At 43.3% G+C, this 26470-nt stretch overlaps 1 protein-coding gene and 1 pseudogene across 1 annotated transcript; both read left to right on the forward strand.

The window, feature by feature from the left end:
- The first annotated feature begins 2299 nt into the window (after nt 1–2299).
- Nucleotides 2300–6291, forward strand: LOC134483235 (disks large homolog 5-like). Its single transcript, XM_063278515.1, has 3 exons — nt 2300–2474; nt 3509–3668; nt 4847–6291. Exons 1-3 carry the CDS (start codon nt 2348–2350, stop codon nt 4992–4994), a joined length of 435 nt encoding a protein of 144 aa, XP_063134585.1. The 5' UTR covers nt 2300–2347; the 3' UTR covers nt 4995–6291.
- A 734-nt stretch (nt 6292–7025) lies between these two features.
- LOC134483236 (protein PRRC2C-like) lies at nt 7026–16954 on the forward strand (annotated as a pseudogene).
- Nucleotides 16955–26470: the final 9516 nt, after the last annotated feature.

Here is a 26470-nt window from a genome sequence, read left to right on the forward strand (position 1 = left end):
TAAACCATTCTAATAAATTTTCTTTCTCTATATACAGTCATTCTAGGAGGGATGATTGGTTATGCATTGTTAAATGCAATGCTGATCACGAAACCCCATCACTTCCACAGCAATATGCAAGTGTAAGTAAGTTACTGAACAATTGAACAGAAATTAAAATTTACTGCATTCATTGCGTGTGTCAGCAGGCATAGGGAACACCTGGCTGCTTACATCTCTTGGTCTCTATAGAGTAGTGGGAGAACTGAGACCCACTGAGGAGGTCTCTTAAGCGAAGACCAAACTCCTTGCAGTGACACTGGATTCCAGGCTTGTTGTCCTGTTTAGGCCTCACTGTGGTCTATGTACACTCTATGCATTCTCCCCATGCAGGTTCACATGGACTGAACTCAGAAAGGTAGGGTTGGCAGAAAGATGCATGGTTAAATAGCCCACCAGGTTCACATTGTATCAGCTTGATTTAATCTAAGGACAAAGAAGTGGAGTTTCTCTGATGGCTTTCTTCTAAACCCTTGAAAGGATCACTGGGGTTTGACCTCAGTACTTCATACTTCTTGCTGGGTCAGCGAAACTCAAGGAAGCTTGAGATTGCCATAGGCACAGTATTATGCTAGATATACTGAGTAGATGATACTAAGATGTTCAGATGGTCATACCCATTTGCATGAGTTCTTAATGTGCACCTGGGGAAAGAGAGATCAAGGTCTTCAGAATAGGAAGATCATTTCCAGTTCTTTTCTACAATTCCAGTCTTAAGACTGGTAGGGAGAGAATGGTAGATAATCAGGAATTCATAGATGATGCTTTGAAGGAAGTGTGGGTTTCTGTGCTGGTTTAGACAGGGTCTCAAGTATCACATGTTGCCCTCTTCCTAGCTGGCCAGGTTCACTTTGAGCTCAGATAAACCTGCTTCTACTTTCCAGTAGACAGTCTTACAAGAGTGGCCTCCAGGGACTGTGAGGACAGCATTAGCCTTTGACAGTTGAGGTGTGTAACCCACAACTATAGTTTTAGCCACTTTGTTCCATGTCTACCAGCTATTTCAGATTGTTGCTGTCTATGCCTGACAATCACGAACACAGAAAAATAACCTGATAGAGAGCAAGGACATGGTGATCACATCCTTTCCTGTTCTGTATGTTCTGGATGAGGCTTGTTAAAATTCCAATATTGCAGAAAGCTGTATATAGGACCCATCACATTAAGCATCACTGTGCACTGTTCTATCTAAAATGGCCTAATCAGAACTGACCACCAGATCACACTTCCTGCAATCCTCATATGAGAAGCTTGAGCTTTTTGTTTTGACTTTTTTCTTTCTTTCTTATTTTTTGCTGTGTAAGTTGAGAGGAAGATATTTGGGGCCATGGATCTGCCCCCAAAATCTGGGGTATGGATCTGATCAATCAGTATTGGTGTGTGCACTCAATACAGTATCCATTTTTTTACTGTGACAGATGCTTTTGTGTTTGTGGGGAAGCCCATGACTCAGAGCACAAGTGCTGGGTCCATGCTCTATCCACGTAGTGATGTGTATAGCCTCGTCCTACACCTTTATCTGCACCCCCTATATCTCTTGACTATTTTATTTTTCTGATAGAAGCTCAGCTTCTGATAGAAGGCCTGTCAGCAGTGCTCCTTTGGCGACATTGGCGCAGAGATGAGAACCCAACAAGCAGCATGAGGTTCCCTTCATTGGTGGCTCCAATATTGCACTTTTCTCTGCCAACTGGTCTCCACACTGTTCCTAGCACCATAAAGACTTCAACTCTTTCAACTAAGGAATTTTCTGGCAATTGTCAATTGCTAAGCACATGACTTCATGAGTGTTCCCCTAACACACACCCATGTTGCAACCTACCATGCAGACTATTTCTTGATGTGATCTAAAGCACCTGTACATAATGAGACAGGAGAACTTTTGACTGCATATTCAAGCTGGTATGAAATCTCAGGAAGTTTTAATGGCTAACATTGGTGAATGAGGACAATTTGAGTTAGTGAGACATTTTGGGGCAAGATATGGAAGGAAACATTCATTTAGATGCATAGGAATTACTAAGGTTTTTATAATCAAGCCTTGAGGAAAATTTGGCTTTGGAAGCAGGAGATGCTCAGTGGCTCTGCCCCAGGAAATTCTCCTGGAAAGGGCACCTCTGCTTATGCTCAGTACAGGGAGAACATTAGCAGGAGGCAAAGTCTGCTCCCCATGACATCAGCTGTCCCTTCTTGGACATTCTATTGTCTCCTGGAGAGTTCTGGCATCCTCTGTGATGTCACCAGTGTTGTAGTGACAACCAGTGCCCTAGTTTCTCTCAGTCTGAGTCTGGCGGTTACAAGCTAAGACATGTTTTCCTGTCTTCGCAAGCGTTTTGGGAGGGGGAACGTCGATTCTGGAGAGACTAAAGTGAAGGAGTCTAGCCTTTCGTCTCAAAGTAATGATGGACAGAGACAGCACTTCTGGGGAATGTGGAGTAAGTTCTGGGCAGTGTATTTTGAGCTTCCTGCCAGGGTGGCTGCAGGCTTAAGCTGACCTTTCTAGCAATGGGCCACAGCAACTGGAGCATCTGAAAAGGAATTGAATTTCCATGAATATCACAATTCCTGAAAGTCAGGATTTCAGAACTTTAGTTTCCCCATCCCCACTGGGAGGATATGGTAAGGCCAATGCTATTATTCTGTGAACTTCTGGTCTTTACTTTTACAGTGCATTTGTTATGTTAAATTGATATAAAAACACCATCAGGAGTCATGGAGGGTCCACCTTTTCTGAGTTTAGACAGGGCAGCAATGTACTTCACTATCATTGCTTCTTTAAATACAGTGGATATCTGACAGTAGGAACAGGGGCAGAATTGTGCTCCAGGCAATAACCTTATGTTCTTAGACCTCCTCTGATTTCTTCTAACTGGCAGGGTCATTGTTTGCTTTATATATTAGAGGTTGTGTGTTACACACATTTTTCTAAAATACCAAAACTGTTTGGAACATGTGGACCAAGATTCAGCCTGTAACCTATTGGAACTTTTCGGGCATTTGGTATTTCAAATAGGGGAACTGATAAGTCTGTTGACCATGTCCTCCATGGAAATGTATTTTTAATCCAAAGTTGTTGGCCTAGAGTATCAGGGTAGGACATCTAAGTGTCTCCAATCACTCAAGTCTTGTGGATGGTGAATTTATCATCTGAGTTCTGAACCCACAGGGGTGAGGGTCCTGAAACCAAGCTGTACCCGGTTCAGCTGATGATAATCCTGGAGAAGCCATCTCCGTGGTCCATATAAGCACCTGATGTCCGGAATAGGGAACACCTGGCTTCTTACATCTCTTGGTCTCTATAGAGTAGTGGGAGAACTGAGATCCACTGAGGAGGCCTCTTAAGCATAGACCAATCGCCTAGCAGTGACACTGGGTTCCAGGCTTGTTCTCCTGTTTAGGCCTAACTGTGGTCTATGTACACTCTATGCATTCTCCCCATGCAGGTTCACTTGTGTTCTTCTACCTACAGACGCTAGGAGAGAAACATCTTCCACTGAAACTGCCCTAAGCGAGAAGCAGGCCAAGAAGGAAAAGGAGAGGCTGATTAAAGAGCTGCAGCTCATTACCGAGGAGAGAAATGACCTGAGAGATCGCCTGAGGTTTCTGACAGAGAGATCCATGAAGAACAGGTATGAATCGCTCCAAATGCTCTTGTTTCATTCCTGGGTCTGCAAGGTCACCTTCATCTTATCCTATTAAGGTTTTGGTGCTAGAAAGCTGTGCCTCGCTAACCACCCTGTGCTAAACCTCACCTCCCATATAGAGGAGATTCAGAACCTTGACCCTTCCTGAGGATTGAGATGGAAATTGGACTCATCTGCTTCCATTTATTGAAAAGCAGATCTTGTGGTCTGAATGAAGAATTCGGGATAAAGTCAGGGAGAGTGAGTGTCTAGTGTGCATTTGCAAAGCCCTTGACAGATGGTGGCTAGGCAAGATTGTAATTGCAGTTAGTTTATGGTGAGTCTCTGTACTTGCTAGGCAGGGGACTGAGTGCTGGAAGATCCAGGCAGCAGCGTGAGGGGCCTGGTCCCAAACTGTTCATCTCAATGCTTGACTAGAAGGTCTAAGGCTCAGGCCTGTTTGTTATTGTCTGTGTGTCTTGCCCTCTGAGACAGCAATGGTGGATGCATTTCTCCTGGTTTTCACAGTACTCTCTGTTTCCATATTTCTCTTTCTCTTTCTCTGACTCTGTTTTTACATTTCTCTTTTTTGTGGGTATTTCTCAGTCTGTGAGTCTGTATGTGCATACATCCAAATGCATATGGACAACTTTTATATGTTTATATTTCCCTCCACACTTGGAATCTAGGGGTCTATGTCTTGGCCTGAGTATTTACCTGTAACACATTCATGGTGATGTGAATGCTTTGTTCTGGGAGCCCCACTGTCAACAGCACAGTTCTTTGCCTATGTGGCCACGATTGTCTGTTTATTTGTATTCCTTGTGCAGATTATAATTTTGTGTTGATATATGGTCTGTTATCGGGACAGGAGAAAAGAAATCACCGGTTTCTGGGTGTGTTGGGGTGGGGGAGCATGGAGAGGTGTGGCCTAGGCTCTTGATAGCTTAACTGGCTTGACTGCAGATTTCCTCTTGATTGAACAAAGGGAGCCAGGGAACCCTCCATCTGGATGCCGAGATTCTGGTGTCCTGGACGCAGAAAAACAGGTTTCTGAAGCTGAAGAAGATCCAATATGTAGAATTCAGAAGGTGTCCTTCCAGGGCTGGGGTAGTACAGGACCCACCCTGTAGTCATATATTCCTAAATGCTGATGTTCATTGTATTCTATCATTTGGGGCCAGGCCACACTTCAGGCCAAATCCATATTATGAAGACCTGGAGAGAATGGAGGAGGCGGTCATGTCAATTCTGCACAACTTAGAGATGGAGAACACTGAGATCCATGAGAACAACCATAAGCTGAAGAAGGAGATTACCTTCTCTAGGTAAGTCCTGGTCAGAAAGGCTATTACCTGTGGAATGATCATTTCTGACTTTCTTTGTTCTGGATTGGACGGTCTTCAGTTCTGGTTCTATCTCTTGTGCTGTTTACACATCAGTGTGCCAGGGTCATTAGGACTCAGTTTTCAGTTCCATAAAAGACTGTTACTCATCCCAGGATTGTCTAGGCATCTTCAGAAGGCTCTAGATAGAACAGCACTGATTGAAGTCAGCAGGTTATTAGGCTGACCTGGACCTATGGTGTCATACCAGGTTTTACAAAACCCAGTGTGTGGACCACATGGTTAGCATGAGCTTCTCTTGGTTCTACTGACCTCCTTTGAGGGTGTTGGCCCACTACTAATTGATGTTGGCCCCATGCATTGGGCTTTCATGGATAGTTGTAGATCCATGTTTTTTTTGAGAGATGCGGACACTAATTGGTGCTCGGGCCAAACAAACAATTTATTCTTCCCGGAATTTACTCTTTGTGGTTTGTGCAGCAGCCTTATATGTATCGAAATGAATTCTATTAAGTCTTCATGGGTATCTGGGTCCTGGTGGAGTTAGTGGCACTCGGGAGTGGGAATGGGAGAAAGGGGCAGCATGATCTTACTATGCAGACTGTATTTCCAGAAACCTGCTCAGCCAGCTCCTGATGGAGAACACATGTATGAAGAAGTTGGTCCCACTGAAGCAGGAGAGCAAGGAGGTACATCTTGATTGTGCACTGAACAAGAAATATTTGGTTGACTTCAACAAGAAAGATAAAGACCAGCAACGTCCAGACCCAGCATCATCTGGTAGGGATGAGCAGCTGTGTTAGCTTAAAAATATCTGATAAATTTTGCCAATTTGATACATCTTTGCTCTCTCCTACCACCTTTTAATTTACACTCACAACCAGCCAACCACCTCATGTAATGGAATTGTTCATTGCTCTGCCTATGCACAAGTATTCTGGGAAGCCAACCACTTTTCAGAAACTGAATTATTTTGCAAGTATATTTGTCTGCTCTTTTTGAAGCTGCAGTATAGAAATGGTGACAGATTAATAACATACCTCATTATTGCATATCCATGTGATAGATTGGATGCTCTGTAGAGTTTTGAACAAGTTCTTGGTTCTTTGACAAATGACACTCTATGGTCATGTGACTTCTTGTGTAGGAAGCACCTTTTCGGGATAAGAAGAAAGTGCAAATGTCAAATTAGAACTTGTCATTGGTTTTAACCTTGGTGACATATGGACATCTCCTTTCTTCCTGCAACCCAATGAGGTTCCTTCCATTGCCCTGTTCTTGGTTTGCACTGGTATAAGTCTGGGTCCCATATTGGCAACCCACATTACTTTGAGGCTCTCTGGAGATTTTGCCCTGCCCAAAGAGTTAGCAACAATGATATCAGTTAAAAGGTCCATGTTGACTGTCCAATAGAACTGAGGTGGTAGAAGGCAGCCTTCCGACAGCTGCCTTGCATTTCCCCACCAAATCAGTGTCTGAATAACTGCCTTCCTCTCCCAGGTCTCAGAAAGTGCAAGAGAGCTGGAATTGGACACACCCAAGTAAGAGAGCTTCCTGAAGAATAAGTTGCTTTCTCAGGAGTCCCTGATGACAAACATCCTGAATGGTAACAAATTTTTTGGATGAGTATTCTTCCTCAGAGTTAATTTGTCATTTCTTAGAGACCCTAAATTTATATATCACTAAGCCAGCCTGACTGATTGAGGTCTTACTTTCTTCTCAGAAAACAGCACCTGAGAGACAACTTGGGGGACGGCCTTTCATTATGTGTGCAAGAGGAGAAACAGCAATACATCTGTGCTTCTAAATGTTCCTTAAGAATGTGCTGTTTAGAAATATTTTTGTTATGATTTTCATTGAAATTTTCTTTTTGTTGTTTCATATTTATATGTTCTTGTTACTGTTTTTATCTTTTCAAATATTTTTAAATATTTTAATTTATTTGTTTTAATCCTGTTTTGTTGTAAAAATGAATTCCTTATGAATAAAAATTGAATTCTATCTCTTGACTCTTAAGACCATCATTCTTGCTTTTTCCTTGCTCGCTCTCACCCTCTCAAGAGGTAGCGAAAGTGCTTTGGCGGTTTGTATGGCCGTGGCTCGGGCTTTCCGGACCGAGCGGCCCTGCGGAAGATCTCTGGAAACTCCTTCCCCTTCCTTGCCCCTAATCCGTACCCGGCGAACCTCTGGAAGCGCGCAGCAGACTTGGTTCTCACCCTGGCGGACTACTTTTAAGGGGTGTGGCAGGAGGTTTTGGACTAGATGAGTTTCCACCGAAATGTTGGAGAAGTCAGGCCAGAGCACAAAAGCAAAGGATGGGAAGAAGTACGCAACACTCAGTTTGTTTAATACTTACAAAGGAAAGTCCTTGGAAACACAGAAGACTACAGTTACAGCTCGACATGGGTTACAAAGTCTTGGAAAAGTTGGTATTTCACGGCGGATGCCCCCACCTGCTAACCTGCCAAGTCTTAAAGCAGAAAACAAAGGCAATGATCCTAATGTGAATATTGTGCCTAAAGATGGTACAGGATGGGCATCAAAACAAGAGCAGCACGAAGAAGAAAAAGCACCAGAAGTGTCACCAGCAGAGCCCAAACCTGGGGTTGCAGCTCCCCCAGAAGTAGCACCTGCTCCCAAATCATGGGCCAGTAACAAGCAAGGTGGGCAAGGAAGTGGAATCCAAGTGAATAGTCAATTTCAGCAGGAATTTCCCAGTCTGCAGGCAGCTGGAGATCAGGAGAAAAAAGAAAAGGAAGCAAGTGATGAAAACTATGGACCTGGACCCAGTTTACGCCCACCAAATGTTGCTTGCTGGAGAGATGGTGGTAAGTCTGCTGGGTCACCTTCCTCTGATCAGGATGAAAAGCAACTTGCCCAGGATGAAAGCACGGCTATAACATCAGAACAAAATGACATTCTCAAAGTGGTGGAGAAGAGGATAGCGTGTGGTCCTCCACTGGCCAAACTGCATGGACAGCAGCCTGCCCTTGCTTCTCAGTATAGAGCTAAGATGCCTCCATATATGTTTCAGCAGTAGCCAAGGATGGCCTATCCTCCTCTACATGGTCCCATGAGGTTCCCCCCTTCTCTATCGGAGACAAGCAAAGGCCTTCGAGGACGAGGTCGTCCTCCTTCTTGGGCTTCTGAACCTGCACGCCCATCCATCCGTAGTGCATCAGAGTTGAAGGAGCTGGATAAATCCGATAACTAGATGCTGAAGCTGGTGAAGGCCGGGCAGGCGCCCGGATGGAAGAGTAGCCTACACAGAGCAGCTGAATTTCAGTGACGCCGACGAGCAAGGCAGTACCAGTCCTAAGGGAAACAGCGGTGAGGATCAAACTTCAAAACACCTGAAAGCACAGAAAACCGAGAAGAAGGAGATGAAGCTTCCAGCACTGAGTCTTCTTCTCAGACACCTGCTCAGCCTCCAGTCACAAAAAGTCCTTATGGGAAGGGCCCGCCATTTAGTGAGGAGCGGACCTCATCCTCACACTTGCCACCGCCTCCCAAGTTGCTTGCACAGCAGCATCCCCCACCTCCAGATCGACAAATGCCTGGAAGACAGGGCCCCTCTCCTTCAAAGCCTCCAGTCCCTGATACCGATGAAATATGGAAGCAAAGACGAAAACAACAGTCTGAAATATCTGCAGCAGTGGAGCGTGCTCGTAAACGCCGTGAGGAGGAAGAGCGGAGGATGGAGGAACAGAGGAAGGCAGCGTGTGCAGAGAAATTGAAGCAACTGGATGAGAAGCTTGGGATCATAGAAAAGCAACCCTCCCCAGAGGAACTTAGAGAAAGGGAGAGAGAGAAGGAGTGGGAGCGGGAGAAAGAACTTGAAAAAGAGAAAGAACAGGAACGGGAGAGGGAGCGGGAGCTTGAGAAAGAGCAGGAAAAGCAAAGAGAAATGGAGAGGGCGAGACAGCAAGAGAAAGAGTTAGAACAACAGAGGGAAAAGGAGCAGGAACTACAAAGGCTGAAAGAACAAGAGAAGGAGGGCGAGTTGAAGGAAAAGGAAAGAGAGGAAAAAGTTGAACCCCAAGAACCTAATGTAGAGCCTGCAACAGAAAACCAAGGAAGTGAAAACAACTGTAAGAAAGAAGAACAACCAGTTTTCACTAGACAGGACAGCAATCGAAGTGAAAAGGAGACCACACAAGTGGTACAGGAAACAGAACCTGAGTCAGGGTCTCAACCCCGACCTGCTGTATTATCTGGCTATTTCAAACAGTTTCAGAAATCATTGCCACCACGATTTCAGCGGCAGCAGGAGCAAATGAAACAGCAACAGTGGCAGCAGCAGCAACAACAACAAGGCGTACTTCCACAGACTGTGCCTTCACAGCCGTCTAATGGTTCAGTCCCTCCTCCACCACACAGACCCCTTTATCAGCCAATGCAGCCCCACCCCCAACATCTGGCTTCTATGGGTTTTGACCCAAGGTGGCTCATGATGCAGCCCTATATGGATCCACGAATGATATCAGGAAGGCCTGCTATGGACATCCCACCCATACATCCTGGAATGATTCCTCCTAAGCCGTTAATCAGAAGAGACCAGATGGAAGGGTCACCTGACACCTCTGAATCGTTTGAGCACATGGCTCGATCTGCGAGAGATCATGGAATTTCTCTTTCTGAGCCTCGAGTGATGTGGGGGTCAGACCCCTATCATGCTGAGCCTCAGCGGGCAGCTGCTTCCAAGTCTACTGAAGAAACTGGGGATGCAAGGCCTGAAACTGCAGTGGACCATGAGCATATGACTGCTACTTATCCTGTAGAACAGAGTCAGTTAGAAACCCACTCAAAAACAGATGTTGCTAGAGACTCAGCTGAAACAGAAGGACAAAAGTGTTTAAGCAGATCCGTGGAAGATGTAAGACCTCACCATGTTGATACAAACAGTCAGTCTGCTTGTTTTGATGTAATCGATCAAAAGAGCCTACCTACTCCTACAGACGAGCGGATCTCTGCACTGGAAAGTCAACCTGCCCGAAAAAGAAGTGTTTCCCACGGCTCTAACCATGCTCAGAATGCAGAGGAACAAAGAAACGAGCCATCTGTCAGCATACCTAAGGTCACCAGCAGATGTACTGATTCCAAAGAAACCGTAGAAAAGCCAGAGGAGAAGCCAAGAAAAGATGGCTTTCTGCGATCTTCTGAAGGACCTAAACCAGAGAAAGTCTATAAATCTAAATCAGAAACTCGGTGGGGTCCAAGACCAAGCTCTAACAGAAGAGAGGACGGTAATGACAGGCCTGTGAGAAGGTCGGGTCCCATTAAAAAACCTGTACTTAGAGATAGGAAAGAGGAGCGGGAACTGAGGAAGGAGAAAGAAGGTGAAAAGATTGAAAATGTCACTGAAAAAGTTGTTAAAGCAGAAAAAACAGAAAAGAAAGATCTTCCTCTTCCTCTACCACCTCCAGTTCCAGTTCAGCCCCAGTCATTGGTTTCACCACCAGTACAGCCAGAACCAGAGAAACTACCCTCAACAGAAACGTCAGCTTTGACTCAGAAGCCATCTCAGGATGAGAAACCTTTGGAACCTGTTGTCAGTGTCCAGGTAGAACCTATAGTTAAAACTACAAACCAACAAACTGTTGCAGCACCAACAGTCAAAGAAGAGAAGCCACCTGAGAAAGTCATCAACAAAGATGTTGGAGTAGAAAGACCTCGCCCAGACTCTAGAGTGGCAGTGAAAAAGGAGCCGCCTTTACCTGCTAGGCCCTATTGGAAGGAGGCCAGAGATAGAGATTGGTTTCCAGACCAAGGGTACCGAGGCAGGGGCAGAGGAGAGTATTACTCCAGAGGTCGGAGCTACAGAGGCTCTTACGGAGGGCGTGGCAGAGGTGGTAGAGGGCACACCCGAGATTACCCTCAGTATAGGGACAGTAAGCCAAGAGCAGAGCATGTGCCTTCCGGACCTCCCAGACAAAGAGAAGAGAGCGAGACACGCAGTGAGTGTTCTGATTTTGAAGTTGTTCCCAAAAGAAGGCGACAGAGGGGCTCAGAGACCGACACAGACAGTGAAGTTCATGAGAGTGCAAGTGACAAGGATAGTTTAAGCAAAGGGAGACTTCCCCTAAGAGAGGAACGGTCCGAAAACAAAAAACCTGTCAAGCCACAGCCGTCTTTTAAGCCTGAAAACCATGTCCGAATAGATAATAGGCAATTAGAGAAACCTTACATAAGAGATGAGGAGAAGTCTAAACCAGGTTTCCTTCCAAAAGGGGAGCCTACAAGGCGTGGCAGAGGAGGAACATTCAGACGAGGTGGGAGGGATCCTGGAGGCCGGCCATCCCGCCCTGCTACCTTAAGAAGACCGTCGGCTTATCGGGACAATCAGTGGAACCCAAGGCAGGCAGAACCTCCTAAACCTGAGGATGGAGAGCCACCAAGAAGACACGAGCAGTTTATGCCCATACCTGCAGATAAACGACCTCCAAAATTTGAGCGAAAATTTGACCCAGCTAGAGAGAGGCCCCGAAGGCAGCGTCCTACCCGACCACCAAGGCAAGATAAGCCACCTAGATTTAGACGGCTGAGAGAGAGAGAGAGGCTGCTTCAAAGACAAATGAGGTGTTGGTACCCACAAATGGCACAGTTAATAATGTTGTTCAAGAACCAGTTAATCCACCTGTGGACATTTCGGGAAATAAGACACCAGATTTGTCTAACCAGAACTCTTCGGGTCAGGCAAATGAAGAATGGGAAACAGCCTCTGAAAGCCGTGATTTTAATGAGAGAAGAGAGAGGGACGAGAAAAAAAATGCTGATATGAGTTCACAAGCAGTTGTAAAGACTGGAGAAAGTGTTTTGCCTCCAAAAAGGGAAATAGCAAAGAGAAGTTTTTCTAGTCAGAGACCTGGAGTTGATCGCCAGAATCGTCGTGGCAACAATGGTCCACCCAAATCAGGAAGGAATTTCTCAGGTCCTAGGAATGAAAGAAGAAATGGCCCACCATCAAAAAGTGGGAAGAGAGGGCCATTTGATGAGCAGTCCTCAGGCACAGCTGGTGTTGACCCTGTCAGTGGTAACTCTGCACATCACCAAGAAGGGGTGCCTAACGGTGCAGGACAAAAGAATTCCAAGGATGCTACTGGGAAAAAGAGAGAAGATACCAAACCCGTCCCTAAAAAACCAAAAGAGAAAGTAGATACTCTCTCACAGTTTGATCTAAACAATTATGCAAGTGTTGTTATCATTGATGATCATCCTGAAGTAACTGTAGTTGAAGACCCCCAGTCAAATTTGAATGATGATGGCTTTACTGAAGTTGTATCTAAAAAACAGCAAAAGCGGCTACAGGATGAGGAACGCCGAAAGAAGGAAGAGCAAGTTGTACAGGTATGGAGCAAAAAAAAATATAGGTGAAAAAGGAAGAAGTCAGACTTCTAAGCTTCCTCCAAGGTTTGCCAAAAAACAAGCTACTGGGACTCAGCAAGTTCAGGCCCCACCCTCTGTACCACTTCCAGTCTCTTCCTCAGCTCCAGCCTTAACATCCCTGGCACCTGCAGTTCCTGCATCCACCCCAGCTCCAGTTCCTGTGCTGGCATCAGCCACAGCTCTAGTTCCAGTGTCAACCCCAGCTCCGGTTCTGACTTCATGCCCAGCTCCAGTTCCAACCTCAGCCTCAGCTCCTGTTCCAGCATCCACTTCATCTCCAGTCACAGCCTCTTCCTCATCCCAGCCGTCAGTCCCGGCTCCGACTCCTATCCTGGCCTCAGCCTCAACTACAGTCTCCATCCCTATTCTCGCCTCTGCTTCGATTCCTATCCTTGCTTCAGCCCTAGCACCAGCTTCAGTTTCTTCTCCACCCCCAGTGGTCTCAGCTACAGCCGTGCCATCTATTTCAACACCAGCTGCCCCAGCCTCGGCCCCAACAGCCTCAGTGCCACTTGCCCCAGCCTCAGCTGCATCCACTGCCCCAACCCCGGCCTCAATGGTACAGACGCAGACACAGAACCACAAACCAGTCCAGAGTCCACTTCCACCTTCAACACCATCTTCAAAGCAGCCACCACCTTCGATTAGATTACCTTCAGCTCAGACATCTAATGGCACAGATTATGTAGCCACTGGGAAGTCCATGCAGACTTCACAGTCACACAGCTCTCTAACAGCTGAGTTATGGGATAACAAAGTAACTGCTCCAGCTGTGCTCAATGACATTTCTAAAAAATTAGGTCCTATTAGTCCACCACAGCCACCTTCAGTCAGTGCATGGAATAAGCCCTTAACATCATTTGGATCAGCAACATCATCAGAGGGAACAAGAAATGGTCAAGAGAGTGGTGTTGAAATTGGAATTGACACAATTCAGTTTGGTGCTCCAGCCTCAAATGGGAATGAAAATGAGGTGGTCCCTGTGCTTTCAGAGAAACCAACTGACAAAGTTCCTGAACCTAAAGAGCAGCGTCAGAAACAGCCTCGGGCAGGGCCCATTAAAGCTCAGAAGCTTCCAGACTTGAGTCTGGTAGAAAACAAAGAACATAAACCTGGTCCCATTGGAAAGGAACGATCATTAAAAATTAGAAAAGTGAAAGATGCCCAACAGGTTGAACCAGAAGGACAAGAGAAACCCGGCCCGGCTGCGGTCAGAAGCACAGACCCTGGAACAGCAAAGGAAACCAAAGCAGTCTCAGAAATGTCTGCTGAGATCGGAGCAATGATCTCGGTGTCCGCTCCAGAATATGGCACTGATGCAAAGGAGTCTGTAACAGACTACACTACACCTTCCTCTTCTCTGCCTAACACTGTGGCTACTAATAATGCAAAGATGGAGGATACTTTGGTTAATAATGTGCCCCTGCCCAGCAGCCTTCCCCTCCCTAAGAGGGAGGCCATGCAACAGAGCTCCAGCCTGACCTCAGTTCCTCCTCCTACTTTCAGCCTCACCTTCAAGATGGAGTCTGCGCGGAAGGCATGGGAAAATTCTCCAAATCTAAGGGAAAAGGGGTCCCCAGTCACTTCTACAGCACCTCCAACTGTGAGTGGCGTCAGCAGTAGTGCCAGTGGACCAAGCACTGCTAATTACAACTCATTTTCCAGTGCATCAATGCCTCAGAGCCCAGTTGCCTCGGTCACTCCTACAGCATCGCTATCGGGAGCTGGTACTTACACGACCTCTTCATTGAGTACAAAATCTACAACCACGTCGGACCCTCCTAATATTTGTAAAGTAAAACCCCAACAATTACAGACCAGCAGCTTGCCTTCTGCCAGTCATTTTTCACAGTTAAGCTGTATGCCTTCCCTTATTGCACAGCAACAGCAGAGTCCACAAGTTTATGTGTCTCAGTCGGCAGCAGCTCAAATCCCAGCCTTCTATATGGATACAAGTCATTTATTCAATACCCAGCATGCGCGATTGGCTCTACCATCCCTGGCCCAGCAGCAGGGCTTCCAACCTGGTCTGTCGCAGCCAACATCCGTTCGGCAGATTCCAATCCCTATCTATGCCCCACTACAAGGGCAGCATCAAGCCCAGCTGAGTTTGGGGGCTGGGCCTGCTGTTTCCCAGGCTCAGGAATTATTCAGTTCTTCAATTCAACCATATAGGTCGCAGCCAGCCTTTATGCAAAGCAGCCTTTCCCAGCCTTCTGTGGTCCTCTCTGGTACAGCTCTCCACAACTTCCCAGCAGTCCAGCACCAGGAGCTTGCCAAGGCACAGTCAGGTCTTGCCTTTCAGCAGACTTCAAATACTCAGCCCATCCCTATACTGTATGAACATCAGCTGGGTCAGGCATCAGGACTAGGAAGTTCTCAGCTGATTGATACACATCTTCTTCAGGCAAGAGCAAATCTTACTCAAGCGTCAAATCTTTACTCTGGACAAGTACAGCAGCCTGGTCAGACAAATTTTTATAACACTGCCCAATCACCAAGTGCTCTCCAGCAGGTTACAGTACCATTACCAGCATCCCAGCTTTCCTTGACTAATTTTGGATCTACAGGACAGCCTCTGATTGCCTTGCCTCAGACACTTCAGCCCCAGTTACAGCACAACCCCACAAGCACAGGCTCAGAGCTTGAGCCGTCCTGCCCAAGTAAGCCAGCCTTTCAGAGGGTTAATCCCTGCTGGAACGCAGCATGGCATGATGGCAACCTTAGGAAAAATGTCTGAAATGGAACTCAAAGCCTTTGGGAGTGGCATTGATATCAAACCAGGAACACCACCAATTGGTGGTCGAAGCACCACGCCAACATCTAGTCCATTCAGGGCTACATCAACAAGTCCAAACAGCCAGTCTAGCAAAATGAACAGCATTGTTTATTAGAAACAGTTCCAGTCAGCCCCTGCCACAGTGAGAATGGCACAGCCGTTTCCTGCACAGTTTGCACCCCAGATTCTCTCTCAGCCTAACCTGGTCCCTCCATTGGTAAGAGCCCCACATACTAACACCTTCCCAGCGCCTGTACAGAGGCCACCAATGGCACTGGCCAGTCAGATGCCTCCTCCTCCGCTGACCACAGGCCTCATGAGCCATGCCCGTTTGCCACCTGTAGCCAGGGGCCCTTGTGGATCACTGTCTGGAGTCAGAGGCAATCAGGCCCAGGCTGCGCTGAAGGCTGAACAAGATATGAAGAAGAGAGCTGTGGGAAGAGGACTCAGCCACAAGACATTTGGTCCTAGGTGTTGGCAAAGCAGAGAGCAGAGGTTCTTCAGTCCACGCAGCGGTTCTTCTCTGAGCAGCAACAGAGCAAACAGATAGGAGGCAAAGCCCAGAAAGTGGACAGTGATACAAGTAAACCTGAGACACTGAGTGACCCTCCTGGTACCTGTCAGGAAAAAGTAGAAGAAAAGCCACCCCCTGCACCCACCATAACCACCAAACCTGTTAGAACTGGACCAATCAAACCTCAGGCGATCAAAACCGAAGAAACAAAATCATAAAGGCTGTGGTTTATTGAGGGTGGGTGGGCAGGGAAAGTGAAGTCAAATAATGCCAGCAGCCACGGGGTGAAGTGATCTGTGACACTGTCCTGTGAGATACACAAGGGGCATAGAGCATTTTACACTGACAGCTGCTACACCGATTACAACAAGGCTCCACAGGCTCGCACCTCCCGAGTAACATTTGCATCTTCGGTTGGTTTATATACAAGTGTGCAAACAGTCTGTAAGTGCGCACAGTTTAATCTTAAGGAGCATGAAACACCAGAAGTAGGAGAAGAGTGATAACCACAGAGTAGCTCAGCTGGACACTGGGCAGTCCCATTGCCCCATCAGCTGTGGTTCTTTTGCTCCCTTGTGTTCTTTGGATATGTCTATGGCATTTCTAGGCTTGAAAGTAAAATGATGCTATCTGGTGCTGGATAGAGGAGCCTTATTTTTTATTATGGCAGCTTGCTATTTTTGTAACATGGTGATTTGGTTGAACACAATAAAGTACAGTAGTAACTGATCTCCCCTTCTTCCTGGATGAGTGAGCAGATGATTAAATGTTGGTGTCAGCATCCTTGAGCATATTCAGATGAGCTTCTGCTTCTGTTGAAAAGGATGCTGTGTTTGATTGTGGTCTGAAGCTTTGAAGCACTACTTGGCATCTCCTTCCTTGGAGGTCTCACTGTTTAAACGTAACAGATTTGATAGCTTGTTGGTAAGGTGAGGTCCAGCTTGTCTCCACTAGGTCATCTTCATGTGAATCCTGTGGTTATACGGTTTTGTTTTAGGGATATTTCATTTTTTTAATAACGGTTTTAGCTGACATTCATGGAGAGAATGAATCCTTAGAACTGTGCCACTAGTGAAAGGAAATCCTGTCTAGAGTATGTTTCTTTACAAAGCTGTGTCACACCATCCTTTGGGCCCTCTGCTGGAAAAGTAGAATCAAGTCTCAAATAATGCCTTTTAAATTGTATCCTCTAGTATTATAGATGTAGGACAGTACTGTATCATACCTCTGTGGATGTAAAATAGCTTATACCTGCTTTATGATACGTAGTAGTGACCGTGCTTAATCAGAGCTGTTTTTAATGATGTTGCTCAGAATGTTTTCTTTCCAGATGATGATTGAGAAGCTAATTTAAAAAAAAAATGGTGCCAGGTACCACAAGAGTAACAGAACTATGCTGTTTTCTGGGGTTTTGTTTTTTTACTTTTTTTTTTTAATGGAGTGTGCTGGATGTCTCTACAGTTTTGTTCAGATGACTGCAGAACCTGGAAAAGCTGTTGCTGCTGTTGATGCATAACACACTGCTATTATTGGTCTTTTTATATAAATATAAATATATATATATACAGATATATAATTTGAATTTTTTGAAACTTTAGCTGTGCTGTCAACTTTGGAAAAAAGTATCCCCGTTTACTGTGTTGAGTTGGCACTGTACAGAAATTAACAGCCATATTGGTCTAGAAATGTTGAACTTAAGTTTTTTCCATTTGTACAGGGGTAATGCACTGTATTAAATATGTAAGGTCTTATCTACATGGGTTTGATTACAAAAACTAATAAAGTATTCTCTAAATAAAAAAAAAGTTTTGATCACAGTGTAAATAGAAAAATGAAACTAAAAATTATGAAGATCATTTATCTTTTCTGTTTGATAATATTTAGCTTATATTATGACTATTGATTTTAAATATTTTTCTGATAAAATATGACAATGTAGCAAAAATTTCTTTTTTGATATCCACTTAGTTTGTTAAAGTGAGTACCTCCTTTACATCAAAGAGAGAAGGAATAATTTTCCCATATTATTTCTGACTAGAATTTATAATGTCTAAACTGATTCTTTTAAATCTACTGTGATTGTATGTAGCAAGCTACAAATTTGCTTCTGATCCTGATGACTATTTGACTTCATTTTCTTTTTTTTTTTAAAGATTTATTTATTTATTTTATGTACAGCACTCTGCCTGCATATGTGGCTGCAGGCCAGAAGAGGGCACCAGATCTCATTACAGATGGTTGTGAGCCACCATGTGGTTGCTGGGAATTGAACTCATGACCTCTGGAAGAGGAGTCAGTGCTCTTAACCACTGAGCCATCTCTCCAGCCCCTTGACTTCATTTTCTAAATGACAGTATAAAGTTCTCTTTTGGAATTTAATGTTTCCCCTTGCCATCAAACGAATGAATATTTTCTTCTGAGCCAACCTTTAAATAACTGTCAAAAGTTTAATGCTCTCCAATTGCTTTATCTATCTTAAAGAGAATAAGGATGTATATATCGGAGGGCTTGGAACAAGGATATGAAGGTAGGAATTGATATAATTATATTAAAACCTTAAAACTATGAGAAAAATTAAAGATAAGATATTCTCTTCATGAAAATGCACCATAGAGATACCTAAGTTTTTTTGCCATATCCCTTGAATTCTCTCCATTTTGTACAGAATACATAATATTTTCTCAAAGATCTTTGATTTCATCAAAGATAACTGGATGGTGTTGATTGAAGGATGACATTTAAACTCAAAGTTATTTAATAATAATAATAATAATAATATAAACAGTATACGCTATAATATAAGGTAATGTCATTGGTCAAATGGGACAGTTAACAGAAATAGTTGCAATGTTAAATTTAATTCATACAATTTTAAGATATAAATGAAGCAATTTTGTCTAAGAATAATATATTCTAATAAAACATATAAACATTCTTATCTTGTTACATTACATAGTTCAAGAGATAGTATAAACTCTTACAATCAATTGAAAATATTATTCAAATTCCTTATGTATTGCCAATACAAAAGTCCTTGAATAATTAAAGCAAGTTTAAAAATAATCTAACAGAGTTTCCTGAGGGACTTATTTTCTCTTTTTCTTAAACTATTCACAAATTAACAATATTTGAAATGAATATGTTATTATGTAACAAAATTTTCTGAACAATAATATCAATTTATAAATCATTACCAAAAAAAGTCCAGGGCCAGATGGCTTCAGTGCAGAATTCTACCAGATCTTCAAAGAAGACCTAATACCAACACTCCTCAAACCATTCCATACAATAGAAAAAGAAGGAACACTACCTAATTTATTTGATGCCATAATTACTCTGATACCTAAACCACACAGAGTCCCAACAAAGAAAGAGAACTTCAGACCAAATTTGCTTAAAAATATCGATGCAAAAATACTCAATAAAATTCTGGCAAACTGAATCCAAGAACACATTAAAATGATCATTCACCATGATCAAGTAGGCTTCATCCCAGGGATGCAAGGTTGGTTCAATATACAAAAATCCATTAAAGTAATCCACCATATAAACAAACTCAAAGAAGAAAAATCACATGATCATTTCATTCGATGTTGAAAGAGCATTTGACAAAATATGACACCCCTTCATGTTAAAAGTATTGAGAGATCAGGAGTTCAAATCCCATATCTAAACATATATAAAAGCAATATATAGCAAACCAGTACCCAATATTAAATTAAATGGAGAGATACTTGAACCAATCCCACTAAAATCAGGGACGAGACAAGCATGTCCACTCTCTCCACATATATTCAATATAGTACTTGAAGTTCTAGCAATAAGACAAATACAAGAGGTCAAGGGGATACAAATTGGGAAAGAAAAATTCTTCATATGATGTTTACAGCTTGATTGTAAAGAGAACGTCCTGACCACACAAATTATTGAAACCTTTATCACGTTTTTGTTTGCTGAGGCAAAGTCTTACTCCATAGTCTAGGCTAGCTTTGAATTTATAGTAATCCACCTGCCTCAACACCCTGAGAGCTTAAGTTATGGGTGTGAGCCAGCCTAGCTGGCTTTCCAGGAGCCTGTCTTAGCTCTCTAATATTTACACCACACTTAGAGGCTCTAACTGTGCTTTGCGGTTATGTTTTTTTTCCCTTGTCAAAGTATAGATTGCTAGGTTTTCAAGTATGAAGTGTTTAAGTCAGTGGTTTTCAACCTTTCTAAAACCGGGACCCTTTAATATTGTTCCTCATATTGCGGTGTCCCCAATCATAAAATACTTTTGTTTCTACTCCACAACTGTAATTTTGCTGTTCTTATGAATCATAACTTAAATATTTGATATGCGGTGTGTATTTTCAAATTGAACATAGTTAAAACAGACTGATCGAAAAGAGACTGTAAGTATATATTGTGAAATATTTATTTCTAATTACAAATAAGTGAAATACTGTCTTGAAGCATGGTGCAGTGTGGGTAACAGTCTTAATATAACAACAGCAAACTCTATTGCTACGTTTTGCAAACAGTGTGCACGGGAAGTCAACGTCAATGCCAAGGTTGAGATCGCTTCTTTCTCGCCAGGTCAGAAATTCTCAGGCAGTGAATTTTCAATCACAAAAAGAAGATCGCCATCTTCCAGGACAAGTCTGCTTCTGAATTCAGACTTGATAACAACGGGCTGGCGAAACTCGTTTCACAGAAATGGAAGAAGAAGGTACAACATGGTCTCAGACAGAACAGAGCGTAGTCTCAGATAGAACCCAGGAAATGACTGCAAATGCTTGCTTGATCCATAACTGTGTGACTGGCATTGCAGAGAAATCAGTTCTTGCTGCATGACTGTTAATAAGTTTAGTGAACTCTTGGGCTGTCTCAGGAACATCTTTATGTTGTCTGTTGTTGGGAGCGATGCCCTTGAAGCCCTCCATTATTGATGTTATTATTATGGTTAGAATTAAGTATGACTGGGTTCGTGGAAAATCCCCAGCCAGCTACAGAAGACTAATACAAATGTGGTGGTCAAAATGAATAATCATATGATAACGTCTGACGTTAAGATACCCAATGTGATGACCTGTAACCTTTCTGAAAAACCAACATCCTACTGACTAATAGATATGACAAACCTGTGACCTTTCTGACATCCTGTAAACATCAGCAAATTCCCTGACCACACGAGTACTGTGTCCTTGGCCTGCGTAAATGTTTCTTATTCCCCCTCCCTCTGTTACCCATGTTATGGTATAAATTCAGCCTTGGGGAAAAATAAAATTGTCGCCTTGGTCAGACTCTTGTCTTGGCGTCCTTCTTCGAGTCTCTCGTCCCCCATTCTCTTCCAGGTACCTTCAGTACCCTCATTGACAGTCTATGAATGGGCTTCTGGCAAGTGCAAATGAACTGTTTGGTATTTTGGAAAATTCAATGAAATTTCGTCTGTAAGCATGGGCAAGTGTTTGTTCTCAGAAATTATCATCGTAATCCTTTCATCTGGTCAGTGTCATGCTCCTCAAAGACAGCAGAAAAAGTAGGCAACATATAAAGTTTATTTTCATCCAATTCCTTTTTTTTTCTTCGCCAAACCTCAAGTTTCATCTGGAATGACCATATTTATTCAGATAAATTGAGGCATGCTGCATTTGTCCTTGCAATGATAAATTTGACTCATTCAAGATGGCAAAAATGTCAACCAAGTAAGTTATTTTCTGAAATTCACTTTGTTTATTCTTTTCTCATACAGTATTTCCTGTCTGCAGCCTTCCCTCCCTTACATCTTCCTCCCGTTCAGATTCACTGCTCCTCTGTTTCCTTTCATAAAAGAGCAGGATTCCCAGTGATATAATGAAACATGACGTAACAAGATGCAATGAGACCAATCACAAACTGTCATATCCAGGGTAGATGAGTAACTCAGTAGGAAAAGGGCCCCAAGGGCAGGCAAAAGAGTCATAGACTCTCCATCCCCCACTCATATTGTTAGGAGTCCCACAAAAATCTCGAGTTACACAACCATAGCATATACGTATCCACAGACCAGACACTCTATGTGATTGCTGCTTCAGTCTCTGTGAGCCTCTAGGAGCCCTGTTTAGTTGATTCCATGGGTTGTTTTCTCTTTGTGTCCCTGACTCAACTGACTGTTACAATCCTTCCTCCCCATCTTCTGCAACACTTTTATTGCTGAAAAGTTCTTTGAACTGTGGCCATGCTTTCTGATTAAAAAAACGCTTTTAAGTTTTGTACCCAGATCCCACCGGGAGAGAGCTGGTCTCCCAGGAGTGCTGACACACCTGAGAACACAGGTAAGACAACCACTTCTGCTCCGAGTGACCCATCCAGAGCACTTAGGACACAGGAACCGAGGAGCAGTGTGGGTAAGATTCTTCTGGTTTCCATCTGTGCTTGGAGTTGACCCTGTGCCATAGCTCTCTGTACCCAGGTCCAGCTAGGAGAGAGCTGGTCTCCCAGGAGTTTACAGGAGGGCCAAAGAACTGGCAGAGACAGCAAGACCAGCTAACACCAGAGATAACCAGATGGCGAGAGGCAAGGACAAGAACTTAAGCAACAGAAATCAAGGCCACTTGGCATCATCAGAACCCAGTTCTCCCACCAGAGCAAGTCTTGGATACACCAACAGACCGGAAAAGCAAGATTCTGCTTTAAAAAATCACATCACATGATGATAGTAGAGGACTTTAAGAAGGACATAAATAACTCCCTTAAAGAAATACAGGACAACACAAATAAAGAGGTAGAAGCCCTTAAAGAGGAAACACAAAAATCCCTTAAAGAAATACAGGAAAACACAGTCAAACAGGTGAAGGAATTGAACAAAACCATCCAGGATCTAAAAAATGGAAATAGAAACAAAAAGAAATCACAAAGTGAGGCAACCCTAGAGATAGAAAACCTAGGAAAGAGATCAGGAGTCATAGACACAAACATCACCAACAGAATACAAGAGATTGAAGAGAGAATTTCAGGGACAGAAGATACCATAGAAAACATTGACACAACCATCAAAGACAATGCAAAAAGCAAAAAGACCCTAACCCAAAATATCCAGGAAATACAGGAAATACAATGAGAAGATCAAACCTAAGGATAATAGATATAGAAGAGAGTGAAGATTCCCAATTTAAAGGACGAGTGAATATCTTCAACAAAATCATAGAAGAAAACTTCCCTAACCTAAAGAAAGAGATGACCACGAACATACAAGAAGCCTCCAGAACTCCAAATAGATTGGATCAGAAAAGAAACTCCTCCCATCACATAATAGTCAAAACAGCAAATACACAAAAGAAAGAATATTAAAGCAGTAAGGGAAAAAGGTCAAGTAACATATAAAGGCAGACCTATCAGAATTACACCAGACCTCCCACCAGAGACTATGAAAGCCAGAAGATCCTGGACAGATGTCATGCAGACCCTAAGAGAACACAAATGCCAGCCCAGGCTACTATATCCAGCAAAACTCCCCATTACCATAAATGGAGAAACCAAGATATTCCATGACAGAACCAAATTTACACAATATCTTTCCACAAATCCAGCCCTACAAAGGATAATAGATGGAAAACTCCAACACAAGGAGGGAAACGACACCCTAGAAAAAGCAAGAAAGCAATCATCTTTCAACTAACGCAAAAGAAAAGAGCCACACAAATATAATTCCACTTCTAACAACAAAAATAATAGGAAACAACAATCACCATTTCTTAATATCTCTTAACATCAATGGACTCAATTCCCCAATAAAAAGACATAGACTAACAGACTGGATATATAAACAGGACCCAGCATTTTGCTGCATACAGAAAGCGTACCTTACTGACAAAGACAGACACTTCCTCAGAGTAAAAGGCTGGGAAAAAATTTTCCAAGCAAATGGTCCCAAGAAAGCAGCTGGAGTAGCCATTCTAATATCAAATAAAATTGGCTTTCAACCAAAAGCTATAAAAAAAGATGACCTCATGCTCATCAAAGGAAAAATCCACCAAGATGAACTCTCAATTCTGAATATCTAAGCTCTGAATGTAAGGGCACACACGTTCAGTATATGCAAGAGCATATACGTTCTTTGAACTTTACTAAAGCTCAAAGCACATATTGCGTCTCACACAATACTAGTGGGCGACTTCAACACCCCATTCTTATCAATGGACAGATCATGAAAACAGAAACTCAACAGAGACACAGAAAAAACTAACAGAAGTTATAAACCAAGTGGACTTAACAGATATCTATAGGACATTTCATCCTAAAAAAAAAAAAAAGAATATACCTTCTTCTCAGCACCTCATGGTACCTTCTCGAAAAATGACCATACAATTGGTCACAAAACAGGCCTGAACAGATATAAGAAGATAGAGATAATCCCATGCATTCTATCAGATCACTACAGAATAAGGCTGGTCTTCAATAACATCACAAAGTCCACATACACATGGGTTGCATTGTTTAACAATTTGAGTCACAGACAGACCCCCAACCTTCTGTGGAATTACTACCCTCATTTCTGTGATGAGTGACGTATTAGCCAGGAACAATATTTTCAAGATATTGTTTTAATAGACCTTCCCCCTCAGGCGCAAATAAATCATGACTCCTTTACACAGGTTAGAAGACAGATTTAGACTTGATGGGAGAGTGCGACTAAATCACAGTACAATGCTTGGAAAGTTTACCTCCTTCTAATGTCATATTTCTTTCTAAATGGCCATGATGAGTGACTGTTATAGAAGGTTCATGAAAGCAGTGGAGTATTTAAAAAAGTTAAGACTTTACGACAGGTTTCAAAAATATTTGAAAGTCCGCATATACGTTCAAGCTTAATAGTTCTGTATCATAATACCCTCTAATAGTTTTCAAGAACCTTTCTTGGCAATTAAAAAATTAACTGGGGTTGGGGATTTAGCTCAGTGGTAGAGCGCTTACCTAGCTAGTGCAAGGCCCTGGGTTCGGTCCCCAGCTTTGGAAAAAAAAAATTAACTAAAGCTAAAGAGAGATAAAAAGAAAACCAAATGAAATGTGTGAAGATTATGAGGTATAAGTTGAAAATGAGTATGTGGGCTGAAGAACAAGGGCAGACTCTTATTTAAAGCTACCTAGAGTTTAGACAATGAGAGATTATTGAAGAGGCTGCCTCCCTCCTTCTGCAACCAGGTAAAATCGTTCTACTCATGATGGTTGGGGAACTGTCTCCTACTGTGGCAAGGTGACCTCCAAAACCACAGAAGATGGGGATAAAGCTGGATGGTCTGCAGAGAATTTACCCATCTTTTACTTCTTTGAAAGGGATTTATATTTGATGCGTTGTTTCTAATAATTGTGTGCTACTGAGGCCATGTTTCATGTCGGATCCCCGAGCCTTAATCAATTTGTGAAAAGGCATTTGCATGAGTTTCCAAGGACCCGTGGTATACCATGTGGACAGTAGCTCACTGTAGGACCAGCCTGGTACCATTTGCTGTTTCAGTACTGGAGATTTAGCCCAGAGTCTCGTATGAAGCAGGCAAATGCTCCATCCTGGGAGCTAATGCACCAAGCCTGTACCAGTGCAGCTTTTACTAGTGCGAGGAAGCAGCGCTGTGTGTTGCGATGTGTGCAAAATAAGCTGCAGATCCAGGGAGAGCTGACCGCTCACTCTCACCCGCTAAACTTTCTATTTAACCGTGAATCACAAAAACAGTACATTAATTAGCTCTCTGTCACCAAAAGACCTGAGTTTTGGAGCTCTTAATCCACAGTCTCTAGGTTCCGTTGTTCCAACTCTGTCTATGCAACACATCGTGATAGGCTGTGTGCTGGGGGAAGCTACCGGCCTCCCAGGGGACGTCAGACGAACACAGCACAACAAGATACAATAAGGCCAAGCACGAAAACTCACATTAAGGCTTGGCGAGGCAACGGAGTAGGAGGAAAAGGGTCCCAAGAACAGGCAAACGAGTCAAAGACACTCCCACCCCCACTATTAGGAGTCCCACAAAAAAACCCAAGCTAAACAACTACACTATATTTGTAGAAGACCTAAGGTAGAACCACGTAGATTCTGTGATTGCTGCTTCAGTCTCTGTGAGCCTCCATGGGCCCTGCTGTTTTCTCTAGCTGGTTTCCACAAGTCTTCCTCCCCACTTTCCAGAGTTTTCTTTGAGCTCAGAGGGTGGGAAGACGGTATCGATGGAGACCTCCAACCTGGGCTCTCTCTCTGCCTCATACAAGACCTACACATTTTATGTTCTTTCCTGTAGTTTTGTATTTCCACAGTTATGGAATTCATAAAAGAGGTTTGAGATTCAGAAAAACATATAGAAACCACTCTCACATATAGCTTCAGCTCTTATCAGTGCCGATAACAATGACATTTATTTGGTCTTCCTAATAAAACGAAACCAAAGGTTTGGAAAGCAGCGTTCCATGAGGATTATTTCCTTTTTGGGTCCAGTGTTTAATTCCTTAAGCAAAGCCAGCACAACACATGTAGCGCTCAGTTTTCTGATTATGGCTCCTGGAGGCCGGGAGACGTGTTAGATGTTTTCTCTTGATCACTGTGAGGTTTGGGCCTCTAATGCCTCCCCAGAGCAACTACACGGAGCCATGAGCTTCTTCAAGGCTGTGTTTCATGAAGGGGCTCATTTACTTACCCATCTCTTTAGAATGGCTTTTCCAGACTACTCCTTAAGGAGTAGTCTCTTGCTGGAGGATTGACAAACCCATTTGAGGTTAACTCTTAAGGAGAAAATAATAGTATAGATGGTTGAAATATTTTTGTAGTGGGCTACAGTGTCAT

The sequence above is a fragment of the Rattus norvegicus genome, chromosome 19, assembly GCF_036323735.1.
Source record: "Rattus norvegicus strain BN/NHsdMcwi chromosome 19, GRCr8, whole genome shotgun sequence".
Lineage (NCBI taxonomy): Eukaryota > Metazoa > Chordata > Mammalia > Rodentia > Muridae > Rattus > Rattus norvegicus.